The 25167-nt window shown below is 37.9% G+C and overlaps 1 protein-coding gene across 1 annotated transcript in view; it reads right to left on the bottom strand.

Annotated features, from left to right (window-relative positions):
* Positions 1 to 536: 536 nt before the first annotated feature.
* The window catches only part of ITGB3BP (integrin subunit beta 3 binding protein), a 25575-nt gene continuing 944 nt past the window's right edge, over positions 537 to 25167 (bottom strand). The window contains exons 2-8 of the mRNA XM_010169265.1: positions 22641 to 22683; positions 18890 to 19028; positions 15281 to 15344; positions 12083 to 12161; positions 10860 to 10953; positions 8933 to 8992; positions 537 to 589 (exon numbers count right to left, since the gene is read on the bottom strand). Of these exons, the coding sequence (XP_010167567.1) occupies positions 537 to 589; positions 8933 to 8992; positions 10860 to 10953; positions 12083 to 12161; positions 15281 to 15344; positions 18890 to 19028; positions 22641 to 22683 (532 nt within the window). The remainder of the gene's footprint in view (positions 590 to 8932; positions 8993 to 10859; positions 10954 to 12082; positions 12162 to 15280; positions 15345 to 18889; positions 19029 to 22640; positions 22684 to 25167) is intronic.

Below are 25167 nucleotides of genomic sequence, written 5' to 3'. Positions count from 1 at the left end.
ACCACTCTTTTGGAGCAGAACCTCCCTGAACCTTCTAGTGCAACTTGAGCCTGTTTCCTCTTGTCCTGTCACTTGTTCCTTGGTTGAACAGCAGCTCTGCAGGAGAGCAAAGCCTGGGCCCTGGCAGCAAAGCAGCTCTGCCATGGAGAGCACAGCAGGGCTGCAGCAGGCAGCCTCCTCGGGGCGTTCCAGGGCATCACTCGTGGCATTTAAGAAGGTACCATCTGAAAACACACGTTTTCTTGCTTTTGTTACACCTCTTACAGCTGAATTGCCATTCTTGAAAAAAACAGCTGGTTTGAAACAGACAGGGTTGATGAGGAGAAAGTGGGACAGAATTTCTACAAACTCAATGTCACTTTGCTTAACAAACCAGTAACAAGAAATACTCTTTTCCCATCAAGCTGTTGCGTCTTGAGTGCAGGCCCAGGCACGAGATCACCCTGCAGATGAGCTACAATGACATCCCTCGGTCCTTCTGATCACACTACCTGGACGTGGCAGCTGGGGAAGCCACACGCGTGGGGCTGCTGACCTCAGTCAAGGAGCGACGCCAGGAACGCGGAGCTACTGGTTGTCTGAACGTACTCTGTGGAGAGGGAAAATCAGCTTTGGTAACAGAACCATGGTGTTATTGCAGAATTTATGAAAACCCCCACACAAGTAGGAGGTAAATAAGTTGCTGCAGTGGTTACTTCATACAGTTACTGTGTCTCCACAGTAATTTAGGAGATTGTCTTAATTACTTGTAATATGTGAGCACATGTGCCACACCCTTACCAATGAGGACAAAGCAGAACAGAACGTGTTCCGAGGATTAGAAGTTGGTCCTTCTTTTTTTGCTGTTAATAACAGAAGAACAAATCAAAATCTGTAAGGACTGTATCAGCAGAATCCCACCAAGGATGAGAGAAAGAACCATCCCCCGAGTCCTCTGAGGGGATGGATGGTGACCACCTCACTGGAGGAGGGCAGGGCGAGGGTGAAGGCTGAGCAGATGGCTGGAAGAAGTAGAGGAAAAGCGTGCAGGGGTGGAAAGGAACTCGGGGAATGAGAACAGAAGGGGAAAGGGTCTGGGAGCAGGTGCATCCGAGTGCCAAGAGTGGCCTTCTGCAGCAGATGATCAGCACCCTGAGTGTCTGCTGATGGTTCATGCTGCACTTTGATTCCACCACCACAAAAGAGTGAAGAGAGAATTCAGAATCATTCGCTTCAGATTAAACATACTGAGAACAACAAAGAGATATTTACAGTGGCTTGTAGCTAAAAAGACTCTACTGTGAGGAAAGGGGCTGCATATAAACCCAGATGGAGGGAGAGAAGCATCAAAGCCACCCAAGCCATGGGTGGTGGTGGGGAAGATGCTCCTCGGTTCTCCTCGTGTGGCATGCTGTGACTCCTGAGGTGTCACACACTTCCTGGACATGACGTGACGCAGAGACCTGCCCGTGGATCTGACGTGAGCTGCCAGTGAGGTTACCTGGGAGCTGACCCAGACAGAGCCAGGAATTCTGCCCTAAGCTGGGTCTCGTGAGGTTACTCCATACAACAGGCATCCAATTCAACTGTCTCTGCCTCAGGTACAACTTTTCAGTATTCTACCTAAGAAACACCATTTGGTTACACAAATTATCACCAAAAAACCCCCACTAACTATTGCTGAAAATGGGAAAGTGTCCAGTCCTTTATAATCAGTAACAGAAAAAGATTTAATGACAAGTCAGTGTATTTGCACTAACTGCAGCTTCCCAGTTCAGTCTTTCTGAAGCCTTTCATCACCGATCGCAGCATTCTGACTAGGCAGGACCTAAAGAACCCACACGTGCCGAAGCAACCATGCCAAGATCTGCATTGCACTTTGAGAAGCTGTCTTAAAAAAAAAATGTAAGCTGCCCAGATTCATAGAAAACATCATTAATTCAACTTTCTTTCCAACCAGATACCATGATAGCACCTTTTGAGAAAAGCCTTATTTATAATAATACTTATACAGATGACATTAAGATTCAGATAGTCAAGTAATCAAATAATATGATTTACTACTTGGGTGCTCCCAAAACTTATAATATTTGTTGTAGCAGTTCTAACTTTTTTTTGGTGTGTGTGTAATGATGAAGATAATGAGTTGTTCTTAAAAACACCCAACAATCCCATACCTCAAAGGTGCCTCTAAGAAAGCTGGGGGAGAACTGTTCCCAAGGGCAGGTAGCAATAGGACGAGGGGTGATGGTTTTAAACTAGAAAAGGGTCCATTTAGGTTGGATGTGAGGAAAAAGTTCTTCAATATGAGGGTGGTGGATCATTGGAACAGGTTGCCCAGAGAGATAGTGGAGGCCCCATCCCTGGAGATATTCAAGGTCAGGTTTGATGGGGCTCTGAGCAACCTGCTCTAGTGAAGATGTCCCTGCTCATTGCAGGGGGTTGGACTAGATGACCTTTGAGGGTCCCTTCCCACCCAATACTTTGCTCTTTTCTCATCAGCTCCATGTTTTAGGGTTGCGTAGGGTAAGGCAGCAACTGGAGAGTCCCCAGAAACCTCACCCCTGCACAGGTGGGTTGGTAGAAGCTTTGCAGCCCTTTGCCATGGTGGCTCCTGTCCCCGGTCCACAAAAGCATTAAGAGGGCAGAATCTTCCCAAGTTTCTTTTCCCTTCCTACTTCCACCACCATTCTTTCCCAAGTTTGACTGCTCTAAAACATTTACAGATCTGAAAAGGAGAGAGAAAAAAAATGTTCACCTGTCAGGTGATATAAAACCAATCTTCTACTAAATGTGCCAGAATAATTTTTCTCCACCTCAACCACAGTTAAAACCTTCAGTCTATTCATTACTGTCTTTTTATAGTATTTTTATTTAATAAAACCTATTAAGACTACCATACAAATCTCTTTACTTATGCTTTTATCTTTTAACTGATCAATTTTTATATTGCTGACATCCCTTCTTCACCATTTGCTCATTTAAAAATTCATAGTATATGAGCTATGTCTCTGGAGAAAACGTCTATAAAATTTGTTACAGCTGGCAAATGTGTATGAGTCAGTGATAGCACATGACTAAATGCTTCACAGAAAATAAAATTTGTTTCTGTAGTAAGCAGAACTGTTTAAATGTTATTTATTTTTATGTTTCAAAGAAAATATATTGTGAAGTGCTGCATTGATTTAATACGCAACAATGTCTGTGTACACGCTGTACAAGGAAAATTTATGAAACCTTTGCACAACTCCTTTAATTGAATTTTCCAAATCTCTCACCACACACAAATAATCAATATCTTCTGCAGAGAAAACCAGTCAGAATTATTACAGTCTTTCTTTTCAATTTTGTTGTCATCAGCACATACAGAGCACCTGGATATTTGTAATGTCTGGATAGCAAGTTATTTACACCTCTTAAACATATAATTGCTACTAAGTGAGTCCAAACTAATGTTTCTTTTCTCTTTTTTTTTATTTAAAATAATTATATTCATGGGAGAAAGCAGTATTTATTCTCATGTAGGAGTTGCTACATGTCGCTGTTGAAAGAACTACGGTTCTTTTTAATTTTTCATTAAGCTTAATACTCCAAAGTCTAGATCCACTGGAATTAAAAATTAACAGCTATTGCGTTTGTAAAAAGCTACATAGGGAAACAGAGTATAAACACAGGTGTGAAATTAATGAATAAACGTGCCTGACACCTCAATAGAAAAGGCAGGTTGACAGTTCTATATGTATATACGTCTGAGGCCTATAGTCATATCTCTCATGTGCATTTCTCTATCTGCCACAGAAGTTAATAGATTAATATTTCATCTACATAGCTGAGGATGTTAAATCATTGGAGAGGTCCGTGACTTGCCCCCTTCCTTCCACCCAAAAAGCTTATCACGCCGGTGTGACCTCAGACCCAGACACAGCTCAAATCTCAGGTTGTATTTTAAAATAGGCACTCTTCAGGTGCAGGTACAACCCAACAGACCCAGAACCAGCTGGGAAAGAGGAGGTCAAACAGAAACCCACCCTCCAGCTCCTTTAGTAGAGAAGATGACTGAGTTGTTCTAGGAAAACCACCAGCATTGCAGATTTGGGGTGCTGGGCTAAGTGGGTTTTGTTACCTCTTTTAGACTGTAAAGGACTTTGCATGGTTACAAACTAAAAAAAAACCAAAAAAACCCCACTTGCATAGGATGAGAGAAAATATACAGTCAAATTTAGCCTGAGCAACAGCTTTTAACCCCCACAAAATATACAAATCAGAATACGACACGCTCCTCCTCAAGGTGCACTGTGGGGCGATCTCCCAGTGAGCGCTGATTGTAAATGCAGGAGGGCAGAACCATTTCCCTGTGTCTCTGTATGGGGATGTTCAAAATACCTGATGAGTAACCAAAACAAGGGAGTTACACCAAGCCCTTGTGTGCCCACACACCCTGACGTGTTCAGCCCTGAAGCAGCCTTCGTTTGGTTTTGCTTAGTGCAGCCCCATTTACAAGCGTTCACACCGAGATATAACTTAAAAACGAAACAGATTAATTTTTCCCCATGTCTGCCTGTAGAAAAGTCCTTACGAGCAGAAATACAGACAGCTCTGCCACGTGGAAGAGCAGATGAACAAGGCCAGATTCCCACCAGCATCACATAAACAAAGTTATGATTTCTTGAAGCTGTCTCAGCACTGACACAGAACACAACACGCAGAGGTACGCTCGTTTCCATCGGCTGGTTCCAGCTCCGAGGAATCACTGACCAGCTGGGAATGTGTGCAGTGATCGGCACAATCTCTCCTTAATCTGCTGTTCACCTGCACCTTAAGGGCCCTGGTCGTGCCAGTCACAGCACGAGTCTCTGCTCTTCTAGAGGAAAGGAAATCCCACAAAGTGCTGCCCGACTGCAGCCCCTTCGCGCCACCTTTGGCCACGAGAAGACTCTTGGCCTAAGGGTTCTCGGTATGTAACAGAGCCCTGGGACAGGCTGCCCAGGGAGGGTGTGGAGTCTCCTTCTCTGGAGACATTCAAAACCCGCCTGGACACCTTCCTGTGTGATCTCATTTAGGTTCCTGCTCTGGCAGGGGGATTGGACTGGATGATCTTTCGAGGTCCCTTCCAATCCCTGACATTCTGTGATTCTACGTGCTCCACACCACAGCCGCGTTACAGATCCAGTCTGTGTAAGCCTGGGCATACAGGCTTGCTGGTGCCAGGCTGACTGAACTTCAATGCAACTGAATATCTGGCTTTAGAGTGTATTGTCAGACCTTCAGAAAATATTAATTCTTAATTCAATTTCTGTCTTAGTTTTACAGCCTGAGTAGGCCAAGAGGGCAACCCATATCTTGGTTGGATGTAGGACTTACTTACGTACTGATGACCATCATCTCTCTTCCAAGCGCTATGTAGGGACATTAACTCAGAGCAGGTATTTCTGATGTGTGGGGAAACACCAAACCTGGCCTCTACAGTAAAGAACTGAAGTGAGCATACTGTTTGCAAATACAAGCTCTAAGTCTCCACCTAATAACAAACTACTTGAAAAAAAAAAGTCCTTCAGCATCATCTTTGTTGCTTTTAGGGATGATGCGCACCATAAAAACGTGTCTGGAGAGATCTTGTTAGACTTTTGCTGGGAAGAAGCCTAGGATTTAACTGAAAGGATCCTGGCAGAACTAAGGAACTGTTCTTTCTGTCAGCATTAGAAGCTTTTTCTGGATTTAACTGAAAGGATCTTGGTAGAACCTAAGGAACTGTTCTTTGTGTCAGCATTAGAAGCTTTTTCCAAACAGATTAAAGACATGGAAGAACCAAACCTCAGAAAAGCCTCGATCACAAATGCCCAGATGTAGAAGTTGCATGAAAAAGAGGGTGTGGTTCATCCTTACAGTCAGCTCAGGTACCGGTTCTCAAGGGAGAGGCCCAGAGGTTTGTTAGATGAAAGGCTGTTCCCAATACCTCAGTCCAAGCCCCGCATCCATCTCATCGCTTCCCTGACAAGTACTTGCTGTAAGCAAAGGCAATCATTGTTCCATTTACTCTCAAGGAATGGAAACTCTGGAAAAAAACCTCAGTTTCTGAATAAATTTACTTATGAATTCATTCAGTTCACTTAATACATTTCTGCTGAGCCAGTTCACGAGACTTACTTTTCCTCCCCTGCAAGTGAATACAAAGTTGGGCTGAGAAAAAAACCCCCTCTGTTTTTAGGTTAGAAAAATCCACAGATACATTCCTGAAAATACTACATTAAATGTAGTATTTAATGGGCCACACTACATTAAATGCCACCAAAACATTTGTACTCTGATGTCTTCCCCTTTTCCCCAGAAGATCCCAAAGGAGGAGGAGGAGGAGGAGGAGGAAGGGAAGGTGGGAGATAGACACCCAATTATGTCTAGAGGCCAACAAACATATTCTGCTTTACTGGAGAATGAGGTAGAAATATATGGTAAACTTGATTTACTCCCAGCAACCCACCAGCAGTCCAGACCCAAGCTATTTAGTTGCTTGTACACAAAGACCCAATACAAAGTCCAGACTGAAACTGAGATGAATTGGGACAAACTGTGGAATGCTGTATTCTTACCATTTTATCTGTTTGGAGAGAGAACTGTGCTTACGAAGACATCTATATTTTGCAGCGTTTCTGAAATGGATTTCATGTTTTGACATATATAGTCTTCAAAAAATTGGATCGGCAAGTGGGAACTCAGTATTACTTGGTCCCTAATCTCTCCAGTTTTGCTTTCATTAGTAATTTCAAGTGGCTTTAAATGAACATCTATCTAATTAACCCTGATCTATTCTCTTGGAATGCCACCACTGCTGTTGTAAAGAGTGCAAACTTCAGTCACTTGTATTAAAACCAGTAGGAAAGTTAGGAATATTTAGAAGTACACTTACTAGAGGTGCTCATATTTGCCCTTGGGCTTGGCAGGATGAACACCACCACAGAAAAGAAAGTAATTTTTGTTTCATTACAAGATACAGTCTGAAAATAGTTTTCCTTAACACTGCAAGTATTTGATCTTCTGTAACACTCCTTGTTGTTTCTCACTTGGTCTGCAGACAGAGTCATGGACGTGATTTATGTCAATGTTTTTCTTTTTGGGAAGCAAAGTATTAGTATAATTTGTAACAACCAGCTTAACACTCTAAACAGGAAAGCTACTTATCTTCACTATTAGATCTTCATTTAAAATATGCGTATCACAACCTACACATTTATTCTCAACAGGCATAAAACGTGTTTTGGACTGCAACATACCGACTAGATTTCATCTCTTGGCAGCTGCTTTACAGTTTGCTTACATTCTATTCAAAAACATTTTGTTTACTGTAAATGCTAGTCATGGACAAACAATGATGCCATTTTTTATGCTGGTCACACAAAAATGATATACTGAGTTCGACATAATGCTGCCCATTGAGCAAGGAATGTTTTGTATTAAGTTGTTTTAAGTAGAGGTTGTTTATGCAAAGTAAATAAATTTCATGCCTCACCATGTGATGATAATGTGACATTCCATCTGCATCAAGCCACAGAACAGTCACACGTTTTAAGTCTTGAGCATAACTAATTAAAAATAATTATGAAAAACCACATCCAAAACTAAAAGGCAACGTAAACCATCTCTGAATGCTTTCCTTTTATCACATACTTCTTTGCCTCTCCTACTAGTGCATTTTCAAGACTGTAAAACTGAATTTATTCTTTATTAAAGCCAAATTGACACTTCATCAAAATTGGCCAACTTTAACTCATAATTCTATTTTCCATTCTACTTTCACAAAGTATCTCATTTCTCATCTAACAAGACTGGGTATATGTTTAGCGTTAGGGGCTAGTTTCTAGAGCAAAGATGGAACTATAAATGTATATCCTGGTGACCATTAAAGAGCAGTGCACAAAGGAAGCAATGACTGTTTAAATCTGCAATGGCCCATAGTGTTCACCATTATCAGTGCCAGGCGGGGGCTGTGATCGTTTGAACAGAAGGACACAGGGAGCTGTAAATCAGAAATAGCAGATGGCACAAATGAGCCAAATTCCTTAAAATGCGATGTCACTCTTCTTCATTTTGTGGTAATCTGCTGGAAGCCCAGGAAACTTCAGTTTGACCAATTTTCTTTACTTTAAGGGAATTCCTCACAGCAGAAAGAAGAGCAGATATAACCAAAATCAAAGGGGTTGCTTGTGATAGGAAGCAGTCCTGCTGAGTGGGACAGCCAGCAGACAGAGTACTAGAGATGCCATCACTGATTTTGATTCTGGTTTTGCTCTGTTTTAAGATGGAATGTGTGAAGATAACAGAAATATCAGAGTATCAGTGGTGAATGTTTGTTGATTTTACTGGGTGTAAGAGAAAAAAAAATTAAGTCTTGTGTGTATCCCCCCACCACTTTCCCAGCTAGACAAGGAACTGAAGTGGTTATGTGGGCCACACTACATTAAATGACACCAACTTCAAATATTTTCAGAGCACTAGTTATGAAGAAACCTAATAGTTTGGATTTCACAGTCCCCTGGAGCGTGCTAAATACCTCACAATACATATAAGGTGAGAAAGGTTTTGCTGCAAAGACTGTACATTACTTGGCTCACACACTGCAAATGCAGGGGGAGGGAGGAGAGTGAGGAAGAAGGATAATTTGTATACATAAAAGGTATGTAAACTCTCTAGGACCTGACTGCACTTATTTCTAGACCATGCCTCAAGTGCAAGACCATTAATGATCTCTTCTCCTTGCAAAGGTTCATGGAGAAATACCCAATACAATGAAAACAGCAGAAAAGATGAAATTTACATTTTAGTGCAAATGTTTTCAGAAGAAACACATTTGATTATTATAGTTTTCACATATTAAAGGTTACCCCAACTTATTTCAAATTGGAAGAACTAAGAAGGAATCAACTATACATCTGTTACACAGGAGTGATAAAAAGTTTCTTACCTCGGGCAGGAGGTTTTCCATGGTTTCTGTTGAACAGCTGCAGTTCTTCTGCTTGACTCACTAGTCAAATAAATAAATTTGAATTCAATAAAAGTTGCCCCAGAGATTTCAAAGAAAATAAAACCTATGCCTTCTTTTTCACTTTCAAAGTACTTGTATTTTTCTTCAAGCTATGACAAAAAAAAACCCCTTATCTATGTATTGTGCTCAAAAAAAACCCCAAACCATTTTCAAAATTAACAGAATTTTGAGAAGTTGGGCCTACAAGCCTCATATCCCATTTTGTTCCCATTTTTGCCTTCTAGTGCTGACATGGTGCTCTGTTCCTAATTCAGAGATACAGGGGGGAAAAGATAATTCTTTCCCATTTTGAAAGCAACAAGAAGCTAACGAAGAGTGGATGTCTGACATCTCATGTGGGCAGTCTTGCTGCCCTATCCACAGTGTAGGGTAGCAATGTAAACACGGGCTATTTTCTGAAAACTTCATTTTGTATAAGAAAGGATCTGGGTACATGCATTACAGTGGGAACTAGTACAGTGTATACATATGCAAAAAGAAAACTGAATGAGCTTTGGAATACAAGTCAGGAAAGAAATGGTAATTTAAACAACAGTAGTTGCTGGAACTGTGTGGTGCATAAATTCCTCTGCTGGGGCACATGCACCTAATGCTTGAGAAGAGTCACAGTGCTCTTTGATAAGAAAAAAATCTCTAGCAGAGGTGGCTTTACTGTCCACAGTCCCAGTCACCCTAGGTTTTGCTCTCCTGCAGCTAGTTCCAGTGTTTTTACACTCTGCAGGAAACAGAGCAAGCAGACAGGTTGTAGAATACAACCACAAAACACCACATTTACTGCAGGTTAAGAAACTGGTTTATCCTCTTCGAGTGCTTGTCCAGAGACTAGACACAGGGCCTGTGTGATGCATATTGTATTCATATTCCCTGGTAAACTGGGAACTAGATTATCAGAGGGTGGTATAAGAAGTCTCCAAGAACAATGTTATATATGCAAACCTTTGAGGAGAAGTAGTGGTAGGTAAATGCAACCTTAAGCCACACACCTGTACAGAGAAAAGGCACAGCTACCTTTCACCCCTTTATCTCTTAAAGAAATGCCCTAGTGAGGGAGATCTCTATTTCTTCTCCCTGAAAGCCAATAGGATTATTTTTCTGCTATTATCCATATTGCAGTTTTTTTGCATTAGATCATTTCCCCATCACATACTCCCCTTATAGTTGCAGAGGCAGCTGAGAAGTATGAATGCACTTTCCGCTGCACTTTTTGAGGATTTAGATATCCCAAGAACCTCTGACTTGGAGTAAGGATAAAAAGTTTCCTAAAAAATGGACACACATAAATGAAAATCTTTGGTTTTCTGTGTTCCTTTGGCAAAGTATTACAGATGTGCCATCTGTAAACTGCTCTTATCCCAACACAATAAGCATCTGGTATGTCCATCACTTAAAGACACATGAATAGCAATTTTTAAAGCCTGGAAACCTATATTCAGCCTAATCCTCCTAACAGGCAAACAAACAAAACAACTTCCTTGCAAAAAAAAAGAGAAGAAAAGCAATGCAATCAAAGTGCAAACGTTTAGCCTAATCACTAGCTAACTACCCACTAAGTATCTAACTATTTACATAAGAAAAGGTGTTGCTCTTGCGAGTTTTCCCTCCCCATCTGTGCCAGTGAGTTAGAAGAGCGGGCCACTGGGGTTGCCTTTCTTTATGTCCCCGGTTGGATGCACAAGGACATTTAAGGTGCATTTGTCCTGACCAAAAGAACTCACATGTCACAGTCCTGGGGTAAAACACTCCATTATACCACAGAGTGGGGTCGGATTCTAGGAAACGTTTGGAGTGATCATTGTTAAATTGTTATAAAGGAGATAAGATAAACATTATTGAAAATTCTCCTTACGTAGCACTTGGGTTTTCTGCATTTCAGCACTGAAAATGCAAAATGAGTCTGAGACACCAATAACATTTTCAAGCTCTCTACTGCCCTCTAAAGCCTGGAAAAAAAAAAGAAAGACATGGTTAAATCTCATTCACAAACTCTTTACTTAGACGTCTACAACTTATTAAAAACATCCGAAAGAAAGAACTTTTGGAAATTCTTCATAGGCTCTAGATGAGGCCTGAGACTCCACCTCACAGCAAGTCAACGAGACTAAAAAGTCTGAGGGTGTAAGAACACATGCTACTTTTGAAAACAGCATTCAGGTGCCTTGGAAAGTGTTACTTAAAAATCTCCTGTTATTTACGCTTCATTCGTAAGTCTTCAGCTGTTTAAACAGATTAACACTTGATCCCCAGAAAAGCAATCTTGGCACATGTACGAGCTTGCTCTAAGATGTTAGTAAAATGGAAATCTACAAGCATTTCAGATTCTACTGAACACACGCCTCAGTGTTTCCTGGTAGAACTAAAACTGCACACTATCAATCTCCAGAGAAACAGAAAGGATTTTTCAATAGTTTTCTAAATAAACATCTCAATTAAAATATTTTAAATTAGTATCAGTCTTTCTTGTAAATAGAACCTTGTCAGAGCACATATGCAAGTAAAATAAATCAATGCAATACTTTGAGGACATTGAATTATTTCTCAGATATTGATATACAGCAACAAACCTTGTGCTAAATTCATTCAGGAAACAAAATGTGAATAAACAGAGAAGTGATTTGCATTTTAGCATGTATTAAACAGACTATTAAATGATCATACATTAGTGGTAAATTAAACAGTACAATCGCTTCAACAGGAAGGGATATTTTAACTTCAAAGGCATAAAAATCTATGCAGTAATAATTCATACTTCAAATTATAAGTAATAGCTGATAACTACTTCATATGCTTTTATTTGCGTACAAAAGGAGGACTGATACAAATTAAAAATGGTGCACTTAGAAAAGCAACTCCTATTGTTTTTTTTAAAAAAAATCTACCAAGTTCTGGGTTTGGCTTTTTTTTTTTTTTTTTTTTCAATTTTCTGGATTTCCAAGTCACATCTGCCTGGTTTCAAGTATTTTATTTGCTTCCCTATTCCTTAAAACTCAAATGTTGCATATAAAATGTTAATTTTTATTTCAAATCCTATATTAAAAGTAGATTAAAAAAATACATCAGTATAAACCAGACCTGTAGGCTTGTCAGACTTGCTCTTATTTTCTGAATTCTCACCAATGAACTTTTCACTTTGGACTGCAATTCCATGAACCTGCAGGAAAAGTTAAAATAAACCAGTTTCAATTAGTCACATCACCACCTGCTGAAAATCAATGTTTACAATCTTTCCTGAAGGTTCTTCACATTGTAATCAGGATGGATCTGGGTAAGCTGTGAACAGACCTGACTGTGTCACATAACACCAAAAATAACTTGCTTTTGGTTAGGATTTATATGCAACTGCCAAAATTACATATATATATCCTGATTTTAAGGATAGGAAGGCAGGTTTAACAATTTTAGTGAATTTTCTTATGATTATGCAAGAAGACAAAAGTAAAAACAGGAATTTAACTCATTTGTTCCTAAGAAGAGGAATTTAATCAAGAGGACGAGCTCCCCAAACCCACACACTGCTTGTAGGACGTTGCTCGTAGCCATAGGGAACACACAAAGTTAAAACTGAGCCCAACAGGGACAACATCACACAATGTTACTTGTTTAACTTCCCTTTTAAGACACGAATATATTCTCCTACCAGTGTAAAGATGGTCAATTTTCAGAGTTTAATGGGTTTTGCAATGGAAATTAAAATAATATACAATCAGATTAGATCTAAATGGTACACGTTAATGCATGATTAAGGTTTTGCACTGAATATGTGTTGAAAAAAACCATCCTGCAATTCATGTTTAGGCTATTATTTTCTCTTTGAACCATTTAAACGTGCAAATCAAATGGAGGCAACAGAGAAATAATCTATTTACTCTTTCCTCCCACAGAAGGGAAAAGCAGGCTTATAAGAAACCTTAAATTTAGAAACAGAACTACAATATGAGAAAAACTTATCACTGTTGTATTTCAATGTGGGAACAGAAGGCAACTCAGAAGAGAAAATGCTAATTTCAGTGTATTGTACAATATATTTTCCACCTGTAAAAAGAAAGTGTATGGAAGTTCACAGAAATATTACTGTGTAGGTGTTAGTTTATAAATGTGTTTTACTGACTGCTAGTCTTCTGCAAATCTTGCAAAAATCTTGCAGTTTTTTAAAAAAACATACTGAATTATTGATGCAAACATTTACATGTCAATGAAGACTATGATTACTCAAATTGTTCTGCAATTCAAGGTTACTGTGACTAAGAAATGAGTCTGTATGTGTTGACCATGGGATTTACTGAACCACAACCCCCCTAATTAATCAGTTTACAGCTTTCCACTGGCATAACTGTAAGATTTCATTTTATACTGTCTAACATGCCATCCAAACAATTCTACTATCTGTCAAGCTCCATCATTTAGAAGACACTCACAGTCCTACAAGAAAGAAATTTCAAACTAATGGTGAGGGAAAGCATCCATTACAAGAAAAAAACCAACAAAACAAACCACAAACACATTGAGAGTTCAAGTGCAATAACCAAAAGGAAGTGCTATAACTTCAAACATCAGAAACATAATATTTAGTTGACTAAATGATACTAATTAAAAAAAAAGTTGGTAAAAAAAGAAATTAATGCATAAAATACCTGGCCCCAAGGGAATTTTCATCTGGTACAACTATGATAAAAACATTTAACACACACACAACAGAATACAGAGGCAGAATAACAGAATCAATGACTACTTCAGTATATGATGAAAGAATGGAGCTTTGCATTACACCAAGAGGTGAGATCTTGGTGACAAACTGGGGTAACAGAAAATGTGCATCAGATTTTGCAGAGTAAGTAAGCGTGCTGGACCTACAGACAGTGGAATTTACATAACAATTTGAATTGGATGCACAGGCACTGGGCATGAAATGAAATACAGAACAGTCACATTAGACAGAATGATAACAAAATAGACAATGCTGGAGAGGAGAGGAGAGGAGATGTGGTATAGCCATGTTGATGCTGAGCTGTGAATTAGACTTTCTCAGATAGATGTCAAAGATATACATCAAGATTCCACCAGAGGCCAAGTAGAAGCATCAACTAAACACAACAGGATAGTAAGATTCCAAGAACAAAAATGTAGACAGTGTTGGAGAAGAATGAGAATAATTCTTATTTTATTTTTTTCAAAATTTTGCTAATAAGAGATCACAAGAGTCTCTGGTGAATGCAATTTCAGTGGAGTAAAAAGGATGGAATGGATGGGGGGGCTGTCTAGGATAATACTGTACTAGCAGCAAGAAGTATGAACATGCTCACTGAGCCAAGAAACTTTCAGGTTTTTAGTTGGACTAAAGCTTAAACTCAAAGTAGTTTTTCCACAAGCATATACAACTTCTGTATTAAAAAAACTCCTTAACTTCCAGGATTTCTGAATTGTGTAACTTCCCATAAAGAGGAAAGGCATCTCTGACACAATCAAACTTACAGAGATTCACAGCTTTCCACTTTTTCACCAATTTGCTATCACAGATGAAACAAATATTTCTTTTGCCTAACTCTTAGGGATGGATGTGTTTGTTTTGGGTGAAATACATTTAGACACTTCTCAGGAATACTAACAACATGAAACACCAGCAGCCTTACTTCTGACACATATTATCACTTCTCCTTCCTCACATCTATCAAGTTTAGGAAAGTAGTTTATCAGATACTTCACCTGAAACATGCAAGTGCTTTACTAACTGTGGACTGCCCAAAGTCCATTAATGTCATGAAGCTTATAGCTTAAAATAAGATTGTAGCAGAAAAGACAAGAATTTTAGAAGATTTTGCAAAGCAAACATGAAGTTTCACCACGATCATCTGTGGATAGTTTTTAATCAAGAAGTGTCTTGCATTACTGGCCCTGTACCTTTGGCAGTTAATGCTTTGAGATAAAGAATGTACGCTTTCAGAAGAGTCTGGAAAGGCAAAACACACCTTCCTTTTGATAGTTTAATTACAGTACCTCAGTGTGTAATAGTATGAGTGTGACTCCTGTAACTGGCAGTGTCATATGCCCCACACTACCACTGAAAGAGAGAACTGGCTGGATAGTTGTATTGCAAATCCTGCATTTATCTGTACCTATAACTCTAATCTTGCCATTCAGTACCTTTGAATATCCAATCCTGTGGAATTAGAAGTATTCAAAAATAATAGCTATTAATTTAATTCTGTATGAAATATTAATCTTCCATAAGTAAAAATCACAGCACTGCACCCACAACGCACTGAATACACTTACACATCCTCCTCTGTTTGAGGCTGCCCTCTCCTGGATAATCTGCTTTCGGAATCATTCCGCTCAGCTCCATCTCCTGGGAGGTTCACAAGAAAGAAAAGAAACAATAAAGATGAAAATGAGATATCGAGTATCTGAAGCACCTGAAAAAGGTGTTAGTGTGAACTCTGACTGTTCAATGATCTTTTGAGAAAAAAACCAACGAACCCACAAAAAAAACCCCACCTCATTTATGAAGCAGGACAGCTTCCCTCGTAATGAAACACACTAAGTTCACTATAATTTACTCTGTCATAATTTAACCTCTCATCAATTCACATTACATTTCTATTTGTGGAATTATAATCTTGGGATTATAGTATTAATAACTGGAAATTAGTGACATTCTGACACATAGTTACAGTGTTCTACTCAGAAGCTTTTAATCCTCTTAACTGCCTAAATACAGCATATTAGCACCAAGCATTATCATGAAAATAATAAAACCTCCATTTTCCTTTAATAAAAAGTGCCTGGCCCCCAACTCCACCTTGTAAACAACTACAAAGAGATATTGCAAATTACTTCCACAGGCTCTGACATGCTATACTGACAATATAATACTCTAGCTCATCGTATGGTGGGCCATGATAAATCATATGCCAGTTGCCATTATTCTGCGCGGCGAATTGTATTTCTACATTTCAGTGCACTGATATTTTGAGCAAATGCATGTTTCTGGGGGGGGGGAAACAGGAATAAGATATTGCCACAAAAGTTTTATTTATTAGTAAAACCTAAGCTCACATGTGGTGTTGGTAAACTGGTGACCGCCCTTCTGTCATTATAGGTTGGGTGTTCTTAAATGACCAGGGTGTTCTTAAAGGACAACCTGAAACCTGTGGTGTCAGAGGAAGTCTTACATACCACCATCTTGTAGCTATATGAACAAAGGAAAAAAAAAATGATGGCTAGGACTACATTACTGAATAATTATCCATCTAAATGTCAGCCATGATCATGTGATCAGTCTTTTTATAGGCAAAAAGAATGTTCCCCTATGTCCATACTTAATATCAGTATGGAAATACAGGATGTGTTCACCTTCCCCATTGACAACCCACTATACAGGCATTTTAATACGTTTTCCCCTCCTTTTTTCTTCCCTCTAAGACATAAGGCATGTAATGCAAATACTGAGGCTGAAAAAGTTTTAAAACTTGTAGATTTAAACATCTGTGTATTATGATGTGTTCTGTCACCAAAAAGGCACTGAATAAAACTAAAGGGAAGAGGTCACTACAGCAGGTAATTACAAACAAGTGGGGATATTGAAGAGAACATATCTAAAGAGCCATAGCATTGTTAATTTTGTATCTGACTGCTATCATTCTATAAAATTTTAAAAGTTTTTTGCAAAAAAAGGTAAGTGTTCAAGTGCAGGTGGATACCCAGCCCAATTCAAATGCATTGCACTGACAGAGAAGAGCAGCTGTTCTGGGGAGAACTGGAATCAGCAGAGAATTGGGGAAGAAAGTTGTGAATCTTCTGACTGGCATCCAGTGCTCATTAAAAACCTGGTGGTGTTAAACCTGTTTGACAAACAGGTAATGAGGACACAAAGCCAGGTCATAATGAAGACTGGCAGCAGGATAAAGAATTAGGATATAGCTGCTCCTGTTTAGTTTCCTAGCATGACTACTGATTAGAAAATAAACCCCCAAAACCAAACCCCCTGCACACAGGCCTGCACCAGTGCGTGGCAACACCAACATCGAAACACCCGATACTTCCACGCTTCCTCCAGTCCTCTGCTATTTTTAATAAAGAAAAGGGATGTAATGCTCACAGATTGTAGTATTTCAGCTTGAAAGATTTCACTAATTTTAATTTTTAGTTCAATCAGTTTTGAGAGAATCTCAAAATTTCACGATCACATTTGTTTAAAACAACAACAACCAAAAAAAAAAATCCCTTTTTTCCTGGAGGAAAAATCCACTTTTGCAGATTCATCATGAGAGCATATGGTGCAATAGCTAGTGCAAAAAACCTGCAGACATCTAGATAAATTTCCAACAGTTCTATCCTGCTCAGAATACTTCTACTCATCATAATTCATGAATGTTAGTGAGGCCTCAATTACTGCACATAAATTCCAAAATATATGGGGCATAAAAAGCTCCTTAACCCAACAAAAAGGCATAACAAGAACTGATGGCTGAAAATTAAAGCCAGACAAATTCAAAATCACACAGGAGATTTATTTTTTTTTAAAACAGCAAAAATAATTGAACAAGGAACTTGCTAATAAGGTAAGTGATGAACTATTATTATTATAATAATATAAATAACTGGAAGTCTTCAAGACTTAACCATATTTCTAGGAGTTGTACTGCAAGGAAATAAAAGCTCTTGGACTCTATATGGGAAAGATGACAAGAAACTCTCTTTGTATTTTTTTTTTTTATATATAAAAAAGTCACACCAGGTGATCTAATGGTTCCTTAGCACTCTGAAAGAAAACTATATAGCAAATAAAAGCAGAATACAGTCTGCTTCAGTCTACAGAAAATGTACTTCTTAAGCAGTCATAGTTTGTCTGCATCAAAAGCTGTGACTGTGTGACTAAGTGGACATATATCCTAACATGAACTGGAAAGAAGATAATTATGAAAAGGCATATTTTCTGAGAGCAAATGTCATTCAGTGCTGTGCTAGAATTAATAAAAATTGCCTTGAAGTGCCTTACTATGAAAAACAAAGAGTAAAAAATTACATAAAAGACTGCTAAGTAGAAGAGTTAAACAAACTCAACTTCCCTTTTAGCTTTGATTTGATAAAATCTACCTAAATTTCAATATTCATAGAGAAAGAGTCGGAGCTAAGAAATGCTCTACGTGTGCATGCACACATACATGCAAGTATTTACCACCAGAAACCTGGAAGTTATAAACCAGGACTTGCACTGCAAATCTCAGCATAGCTCTCAAAAGGCCTCAAAATTGAAACATGCATCAAATGCACACTTCTTTTCTGGAATTCCAGCTCTCCTGACCACGAGAGAGTCCAGACTTCAGCTGTGTATTATAAACAAGGGGTTGCATTGCCTCGTAAGAGTAAATTGGGTCTTCCTTTCAATAATCTGAAGCTGGACACAACAACCTCAGAACATCTCCCCCTGTAACTCAAAGAACAAAGTCACTATCAGTAGCACGTACCAGTTCTGCCAGTGAAAGCTGGGATTTAGAAAGAAAGCAAACAAAGGATATTACTGGCATAAGCAGGCCTAACCAGTGGAATTAATGGAATTATGGACACTGGACACAACAACCTCAGAACATCTCCCCCTATAAAACACCAATGCAGGTTTTTTCTGCTGAGTCAAAGTTAAACATTTTTAATATTAATCAACAGAAAGCAAATCTTGTTTCATGAACAAGTTGTTTCACAAACGCCCCCAAGATTTATACTGAAAAGATTCAAGTTTTAAAAATCAACATTAGCTTTTCCAGCAGAGATTAAAATTCTTTCTGAGGAAAAAGAAATCAAACTTACCACATGAGATATAAGTTACTAAATCAAGCCAGTAACCAGAAAAATGTTGCAGTAAGAAAGACAGAATGTTCAACTAACCATTTGATGGGCGATTTCTGAGATTGTGTGCATTATGACTCGTGGGAGATGAAAATGGACTCATCTGGCGTGTTCCTGTTGTCGGTGAGTAAGAGTTCAGATTTTTCCTCTTGGTCTTCACAGGTGTTGCATCAGATGGCTAAAACAGAGCAAAAGACACAAGAATCCAGATGAATATTGGCTAAAGATAAAGTACCATCTATGTCCACCTTAACCTACAACAGTTGTAAACTTCCTTTCTACAAATTAAATACATTCTGCCCTCTGCTTTTTCTATCAGTAGAGTTACATATTGCACCCCAAACCAGATAAAGCCTCTCTGAACATTTACTATCTGGCAATAATAATTTAAAAAAAAAAAAAAAAAGAAAAAAAAGCAGACAACCTGATATTTGCACTTTGGTAAATCACATTTCCACTGCAATTTCAAATTAACTCATTTATTCCCTTTCCATATTTTCCATACGTTGTCCTGTTTTAATGGAATAAGACCCTCATTCTACTCCTTTGTAAACCAGATTAAATAAAGGCACACAAATCTTCAATTGCAGTAAGGATTTCTTAGCACATGGATCTCCTGGTGGCTCTGGGAAAAAGGCTACTGGGGACTTGGTTAAGAGCAAAGTCAGTCTGAGTCTGGAGCATGGTACAGGATGGAAAGGTAACTCTGGGAAGACCTGAACTTCAGAGGATTAAGGTTTCACAAGCATCCCCTGGAAAATCTAACTACAGCCATTTTTTATTTCAAAAGAGGCATGCAGATAGCAAAAGCAGTATTTTTAAGGCAAATAATCAGGTAACATGTGAAAGTCAGAATTCACATCAGGATGTAAGTCAGATCACAAAGGTGACTTAAAGCCTCTACAATTCAGGAGGAATCCAGAACCTGGGAAAAGGCTCCATTTCATTACTAAGTAAATTAATGATAGAAAACATTAACGTTTACTTAATTAATCTTAAATTGTTGAGGTGTTATAAGGAAAGTGCTTCTAAAAAGTAGGCATTTACAGAGGCAATAAATACAAAACTAGGAGTACAAGTATAACGGACAACTAGGTAACCCTCAGAAGTTTTCTTCTCAATTCCAGACAGTTAGCAGTTGATTTAAATGCCCTGAAGCACAGTATTCCTATTTTTCACACCTACATACTCTTGTTATCTGTATGAATGTTTTTATAACAGCTTCTACTACATTCTTGACTTCACCAACATTTCAGGATGAGTTCTAGAAGTTAACTTGCCATATAAAAGATAAGTCTCCATTATTTGCTTTCAGTTTCCCACACTGCAATATTATTAAATTCCTCTTGATTATATAAAAATATCAAGAATGTCCAATATCCCCTCTAAAAAGAATACAGCATATTCTTATAACCTTTTCCTGCTCTTCACTACTGAACTCCTATTAAAACATCCTAGTCTTTTAATTCATTTGAAGGCATTTCTTGTACCTGAACCTATGATCACACTCATTTTCCTTCACAGAATGATATAGGTTCAAGGTATAATTTCTGCAATTATACTTTAAACCAGAGTGACAGTACATTCAGTTCTAATTCAGGTGAAGACAAAATACTGATTTATGCAATGGCATTATACTCCAGTCTTGCTTGCTGTTCTATTTCTGATACTTTTCACTCCACTTTCACACAAAGCTGCAGTTTTGATGTTTTTCTTCTCCTACTCTGCCTTGAGTGGTTACCCTTAATTTAGAACCCAACAGTGTTAGTAGTGGTCATTAGTAATATGACTTACACCCTATTTCAAACGATTTAATTTGCTGCCCACTTACCTCGCTTTCTTATAGTTCCTGGATATTACTCTTGTCTTGTTTTAGTCTTGAATACCCCAAATAATTTCATATCAGCTGTTTACACTCTTCTTGCAGTCTATCAGTATTTAACCAACACCTTCAGTCTGTTGTCACTAATATTCTGCCACACTCAAGCAGATTAAAGAAATGTTTCAAATCATCTTTAAATGAAATGTTAATTATAGTAATCAATGCTACTTTAGGCACTTAAATATCATCAAATCTCTTTTGTAACAGAGAGAATCTCCAATCTGCTTACACTTTCAAGATATTTTTCCTGCTTGAACAGCAGCCACCTCAGCCAGCATATTTCTGGACATGAACTAAGATTCCTTTGAGCAGCTACTTGGAAAAAGTTACTGTAGTACTTGAAGGACAGTGTTTATTTGTCAGCAAAAATTTATCTTCCAGGAAGAAGAATCTTAGCCTAGTTATGCAATTTTTTAATGACACCATTCTAACATTCCAAAATCTAAAAATACTAATTTCTTTACCTCACATTCCTTCCTACCTTCTATAATGTTATTTAATTATGGTGCACTTTAAATCTTTGACATATATCTGTTATATATCTGAACTAAAAATCATAGTTGAAACCTACACTACTGAATTCCAGTCTAAGTTTTTATCATTCAGATGGGCTTTTGTCAATCTTTTTTGCTGCACAAGAACCTGAATGAAGGTAACCATCCAGTAACACTTTATTTTTATCTTCTGAGGAGGGGGCAGGGAAGGAATAGCTTTAAGGCAGAAAAAGAGTTCTACGTAATTTCAGCTGGACCACTCATCTACAAAAACGTTACTACAGCCCAAGAAACAGATGCAAAATTACAGTCACAGCTGCATTCTGAGCAGAACAAGTTGGGTAATGGTACACTAAGCTGCTAATTAAATTGCTAATGATTTTTTTTAGTGCCACTGCGGTATTTTGCCACCTTTGTTTAAATTAAAGAAAATAAAAAGTATCTAGAAAATTTTTAAAATCACAAATAGTGATTTTTAAAATCACAAATCTCTATCTTGCTAAATACCCGTGAGACCTCTAAATTATGTCCTGCATACAAACAAATCTTTTCAAAATGACACAGATATGGAGATTTATTGGGAGCTCATTTGCTGACCAGCTATTTCTGTTTATATACTTTTCCAAAATTTTCCTTCCTTTAAACGCCGCCATCCTCACAAACTCCTCTGTACTGATGTCTGCAGCAATACTCACTCTTGGTAGGAGCAGATAATAAATCGACATATGTCATGACATGCTGGTGCTAGGAGTATACTATAGTTGCATTTACAAAAAATAAGAGCAACAGTACAATTTTATTTTTATTGTGATAAGCGTGGTGAAATTTATTGCAGTGTCAGTACTTTATTGTTTCATTATGCCAGATTAGCTGAGGGAGGTTAATTATATCCTTGATGTGAAAATGCCTTTAATATTTTCATTTCAATTTTGCAGTTTACAATATGCAGATTACAGCATTATCATAATTCCATATTGTTACATGTACAATTACAGGGCAGAACATTTGCTTCCAGGATAACGGAGCTAATTTCTAATAAATTATTTCACCAAGGATCTTAACTCATTCAGCTCTTGGGTAAATAGCAATGGCAATAAAAATATGCATATATTTCTCCATTATTTTCAAGTGATTCATGCCGATGCACATTACTCAAATCCCAGCAGTTCTATGACAAATGGAATACAATAAATTTATACTAATATTTTCAGCACAATAATTTTGTGCCTTGTTAAGATTTTTCTAGACAACATCCAATCTGTAACAAAATTAATGCAGCTCTAATGAAACATCACGTTTATATAAACCTATGTGTGCATGTAGAGGTATATACACTCATATATTATGTGTGCATATACATTATGTGTGTATATATGGACAGCCTAGATCATTCCATACACCAAAAAATACTTACATTATCTTTTTTAACAGTGTCCAACTTTAATGCTCTCTTAACTCTGCAAGAGAAAAATATGGACAAGTTTTACTGTCATCTACACACAAAGATTTCTGATAGTAAAGTCTATAATTGGTAATTTTAAAGATATTTTTCTTTCCTTGTATAGTATAAAAAAATGTGAAACACTTTTTTTATACTACATGAGAAAACTAAATGTCATCCAAAGCAAATACATTAACTGATTAAAAAACTGTGTACCAAAACCATTGCTTGTTTAGAAGGATAAAGTGTTTGCATAAGAAAATCCAATTCTCCATTTTATACCAGAGATAAAAATCGAGACACTGAAGTGAAATCACGCTGTATATAGACTATAAACAATGAAAAAAGCAAAAGCAAAAGCATTATAATTTACATACCTTCTGAGCAAGGGTGGAAATTATTTTGCCATTAGTAGAAATAATATATTAGGTATTTAAAACACAGGTACAGGCAAGGTGAAAAAAGTAGTTCTTCTCATCATTTTTAGCTCTTAACATGATTCAGTGCTACCAGACTATGACTTAACTGGGGAACAGATGCTCTATGTCTTTACAGGTCCCCAAACCATAAGAAACTATTTGCCAGTCTTCTTCTTCTTCACTAAACTGATTCAGGAACATGCCAAGCTCTCTCTGCAAAATCTGCTCCGCTGAACTGGATGCCCAGCTGTTAATGGCAACGCTAGAAGAGGAAAGCTGAATATTTATAATACTTTATATCGTACAGCTGTCTTCTAAAGAGCAGTCATCAAAATTTTATTGAATGCAGGCTAAATGCTCAAAGGAAAGAAAGGTCAACATAAATTAAGACTATTTTTCCCAGAGACAACCGAAACTTTTTAAGCACATTCTTAAATCTTAACAATAGTTTGAAGCATTATATAAAAAAATGAGAAAAAAATTTAAATCTTCATAAGAATAGTCCCCAAGAAACATATTATATAAAATTAAACAAGTTTTAGAAAATACACCAAATTTCAGGAACTTAGTTCACAGTTTTCCTCTTGGAAAAGAATGTTTTGACTTGTAAGGAATTAAGATGACCTCATTCCAAACATATCCTTTTAAAATTTATGTCACTATTCCAAAACTGTAAATTAAAGTATTGGAAAAATAGAATAAAAATCCATCTTTGAAATACAACCTGGGCAAATCTTATATGAATACTGTTTTTACAACTATTTCTATTACAAAAAGGGGAAGAGAAGTATTCTACCTTAATAAAGCCAAGTAAACAGGTAACATTTAAATTAAAAAAGTGTATGAACAACTTGCCAAAGGGCAGACAAAGCTGTAACAGTTTGATGGAATTCTTTACAATGTATTTCTTTTTTAAATAGAAAGCCATATTGCTTCAGGAATGCAGACTCCATTACATTCTCCATCCCAGTGGCAGAAGAGAAATATTATATTTATTAATACATCCACTCTGAAAGGATGCTCAAGGGGCCAATGCATTTGCATGCTACACCAAGGCATGTTATGATGGAAGTTTTTATGATGGACTTCAAAAGAAGCTGGAAGCCAAAGTCAAGCAGAATCTGGACTCAACATAGCTGTAGGATGCAAGTAAATGAGAAACTACATGAAAATCCCACTGAATTCTAAACATTTAGAAAATTTCTTTGTGAGAAAGTTGTGTACTGGTCAGGACTATGTTCTTTAAAGGCTGTCAAATACTGTGTGCAGCAAGAGAGTTGCAGACAGCCCAGATTTCTCTCTGCTGGCCTGCAAAACCCCTGTGAACGCCCTGAGCTACGGCGGTGAAGAGGCAGCTTCATTCCAGGCAAGCACATCGATGCTGGAAGGAGCTGCATGGACCCAATTTTGGCTTCAGGAGGTCAACTTTCCCTCGCTTTTTCCAATCCATCTTACCTAGCAGCCTGGTTTGCTTGTGGGCTTGTTTTCAGTGATTGTCCTTCTGATGCCATAAAATGAGAAGGTGATTCTGGCAACTGATTCACTCAAAATAAGTTAAAATTTGTGCTCTTAGTCTACACGCAGTCCCTGGCTAGGACCACTGAAACAAAATTCAACCAGACATCTAACATGAGGAGTCAGCTGGCCAAAGTGTCTTCTCTCAGATCTTTCAAAAAATGCACATGAAGAAAAACTAATACGTGTATCTACGTGCAAATACAACCAGACATCTAACATGAGGAGTCAGCTGGGCAAAGTGTCTTCTCTCCGATCTTTCAAAAAATGCACATGAATAAAAACTAATATGTGTATTTACATGCAAATGAAATTCCTAAAGTATTTTAGGAAACTCAATGGAGGAAGAGCACCAGCTTTAGTTTGGTTTATCTTTTTTATATGGCTGGAAGAGCCTTGCTGTGGCTACGGAGGAGAATCAAATGTGAACAGAAAAGGAGATAGAAAGAAGAGGCACAAGCGATGACAGAACACAACAACTTGTCCTCTTGTCCTGTCCCTTGGGCCTTGGTTGAACAGACCCACCCCCACCTCTCTCCACCCTCCTCCAAGGGACTTGCACAGAG

Source organism: Antrostomus carolinensis, unplaced genomic scaffold (genome assembly GCF_000700745.2).
Source record: "Antrostomus carolinensis isolate BGI_N321 unplaced genomic scaffold, ASM70074v2 scaffold1076, whole genome shotgun sequence".
Taxonomy (NCBI): Eukaryota; Metazoa; Chordata; class Aves; order Caprimulgiformes; family Caprimulgidae; genus Antrostomus; species Antrostomus carolinensis.
This window is presented reverse-complemented; position numbering and strand designations above follow the sequence as displayed.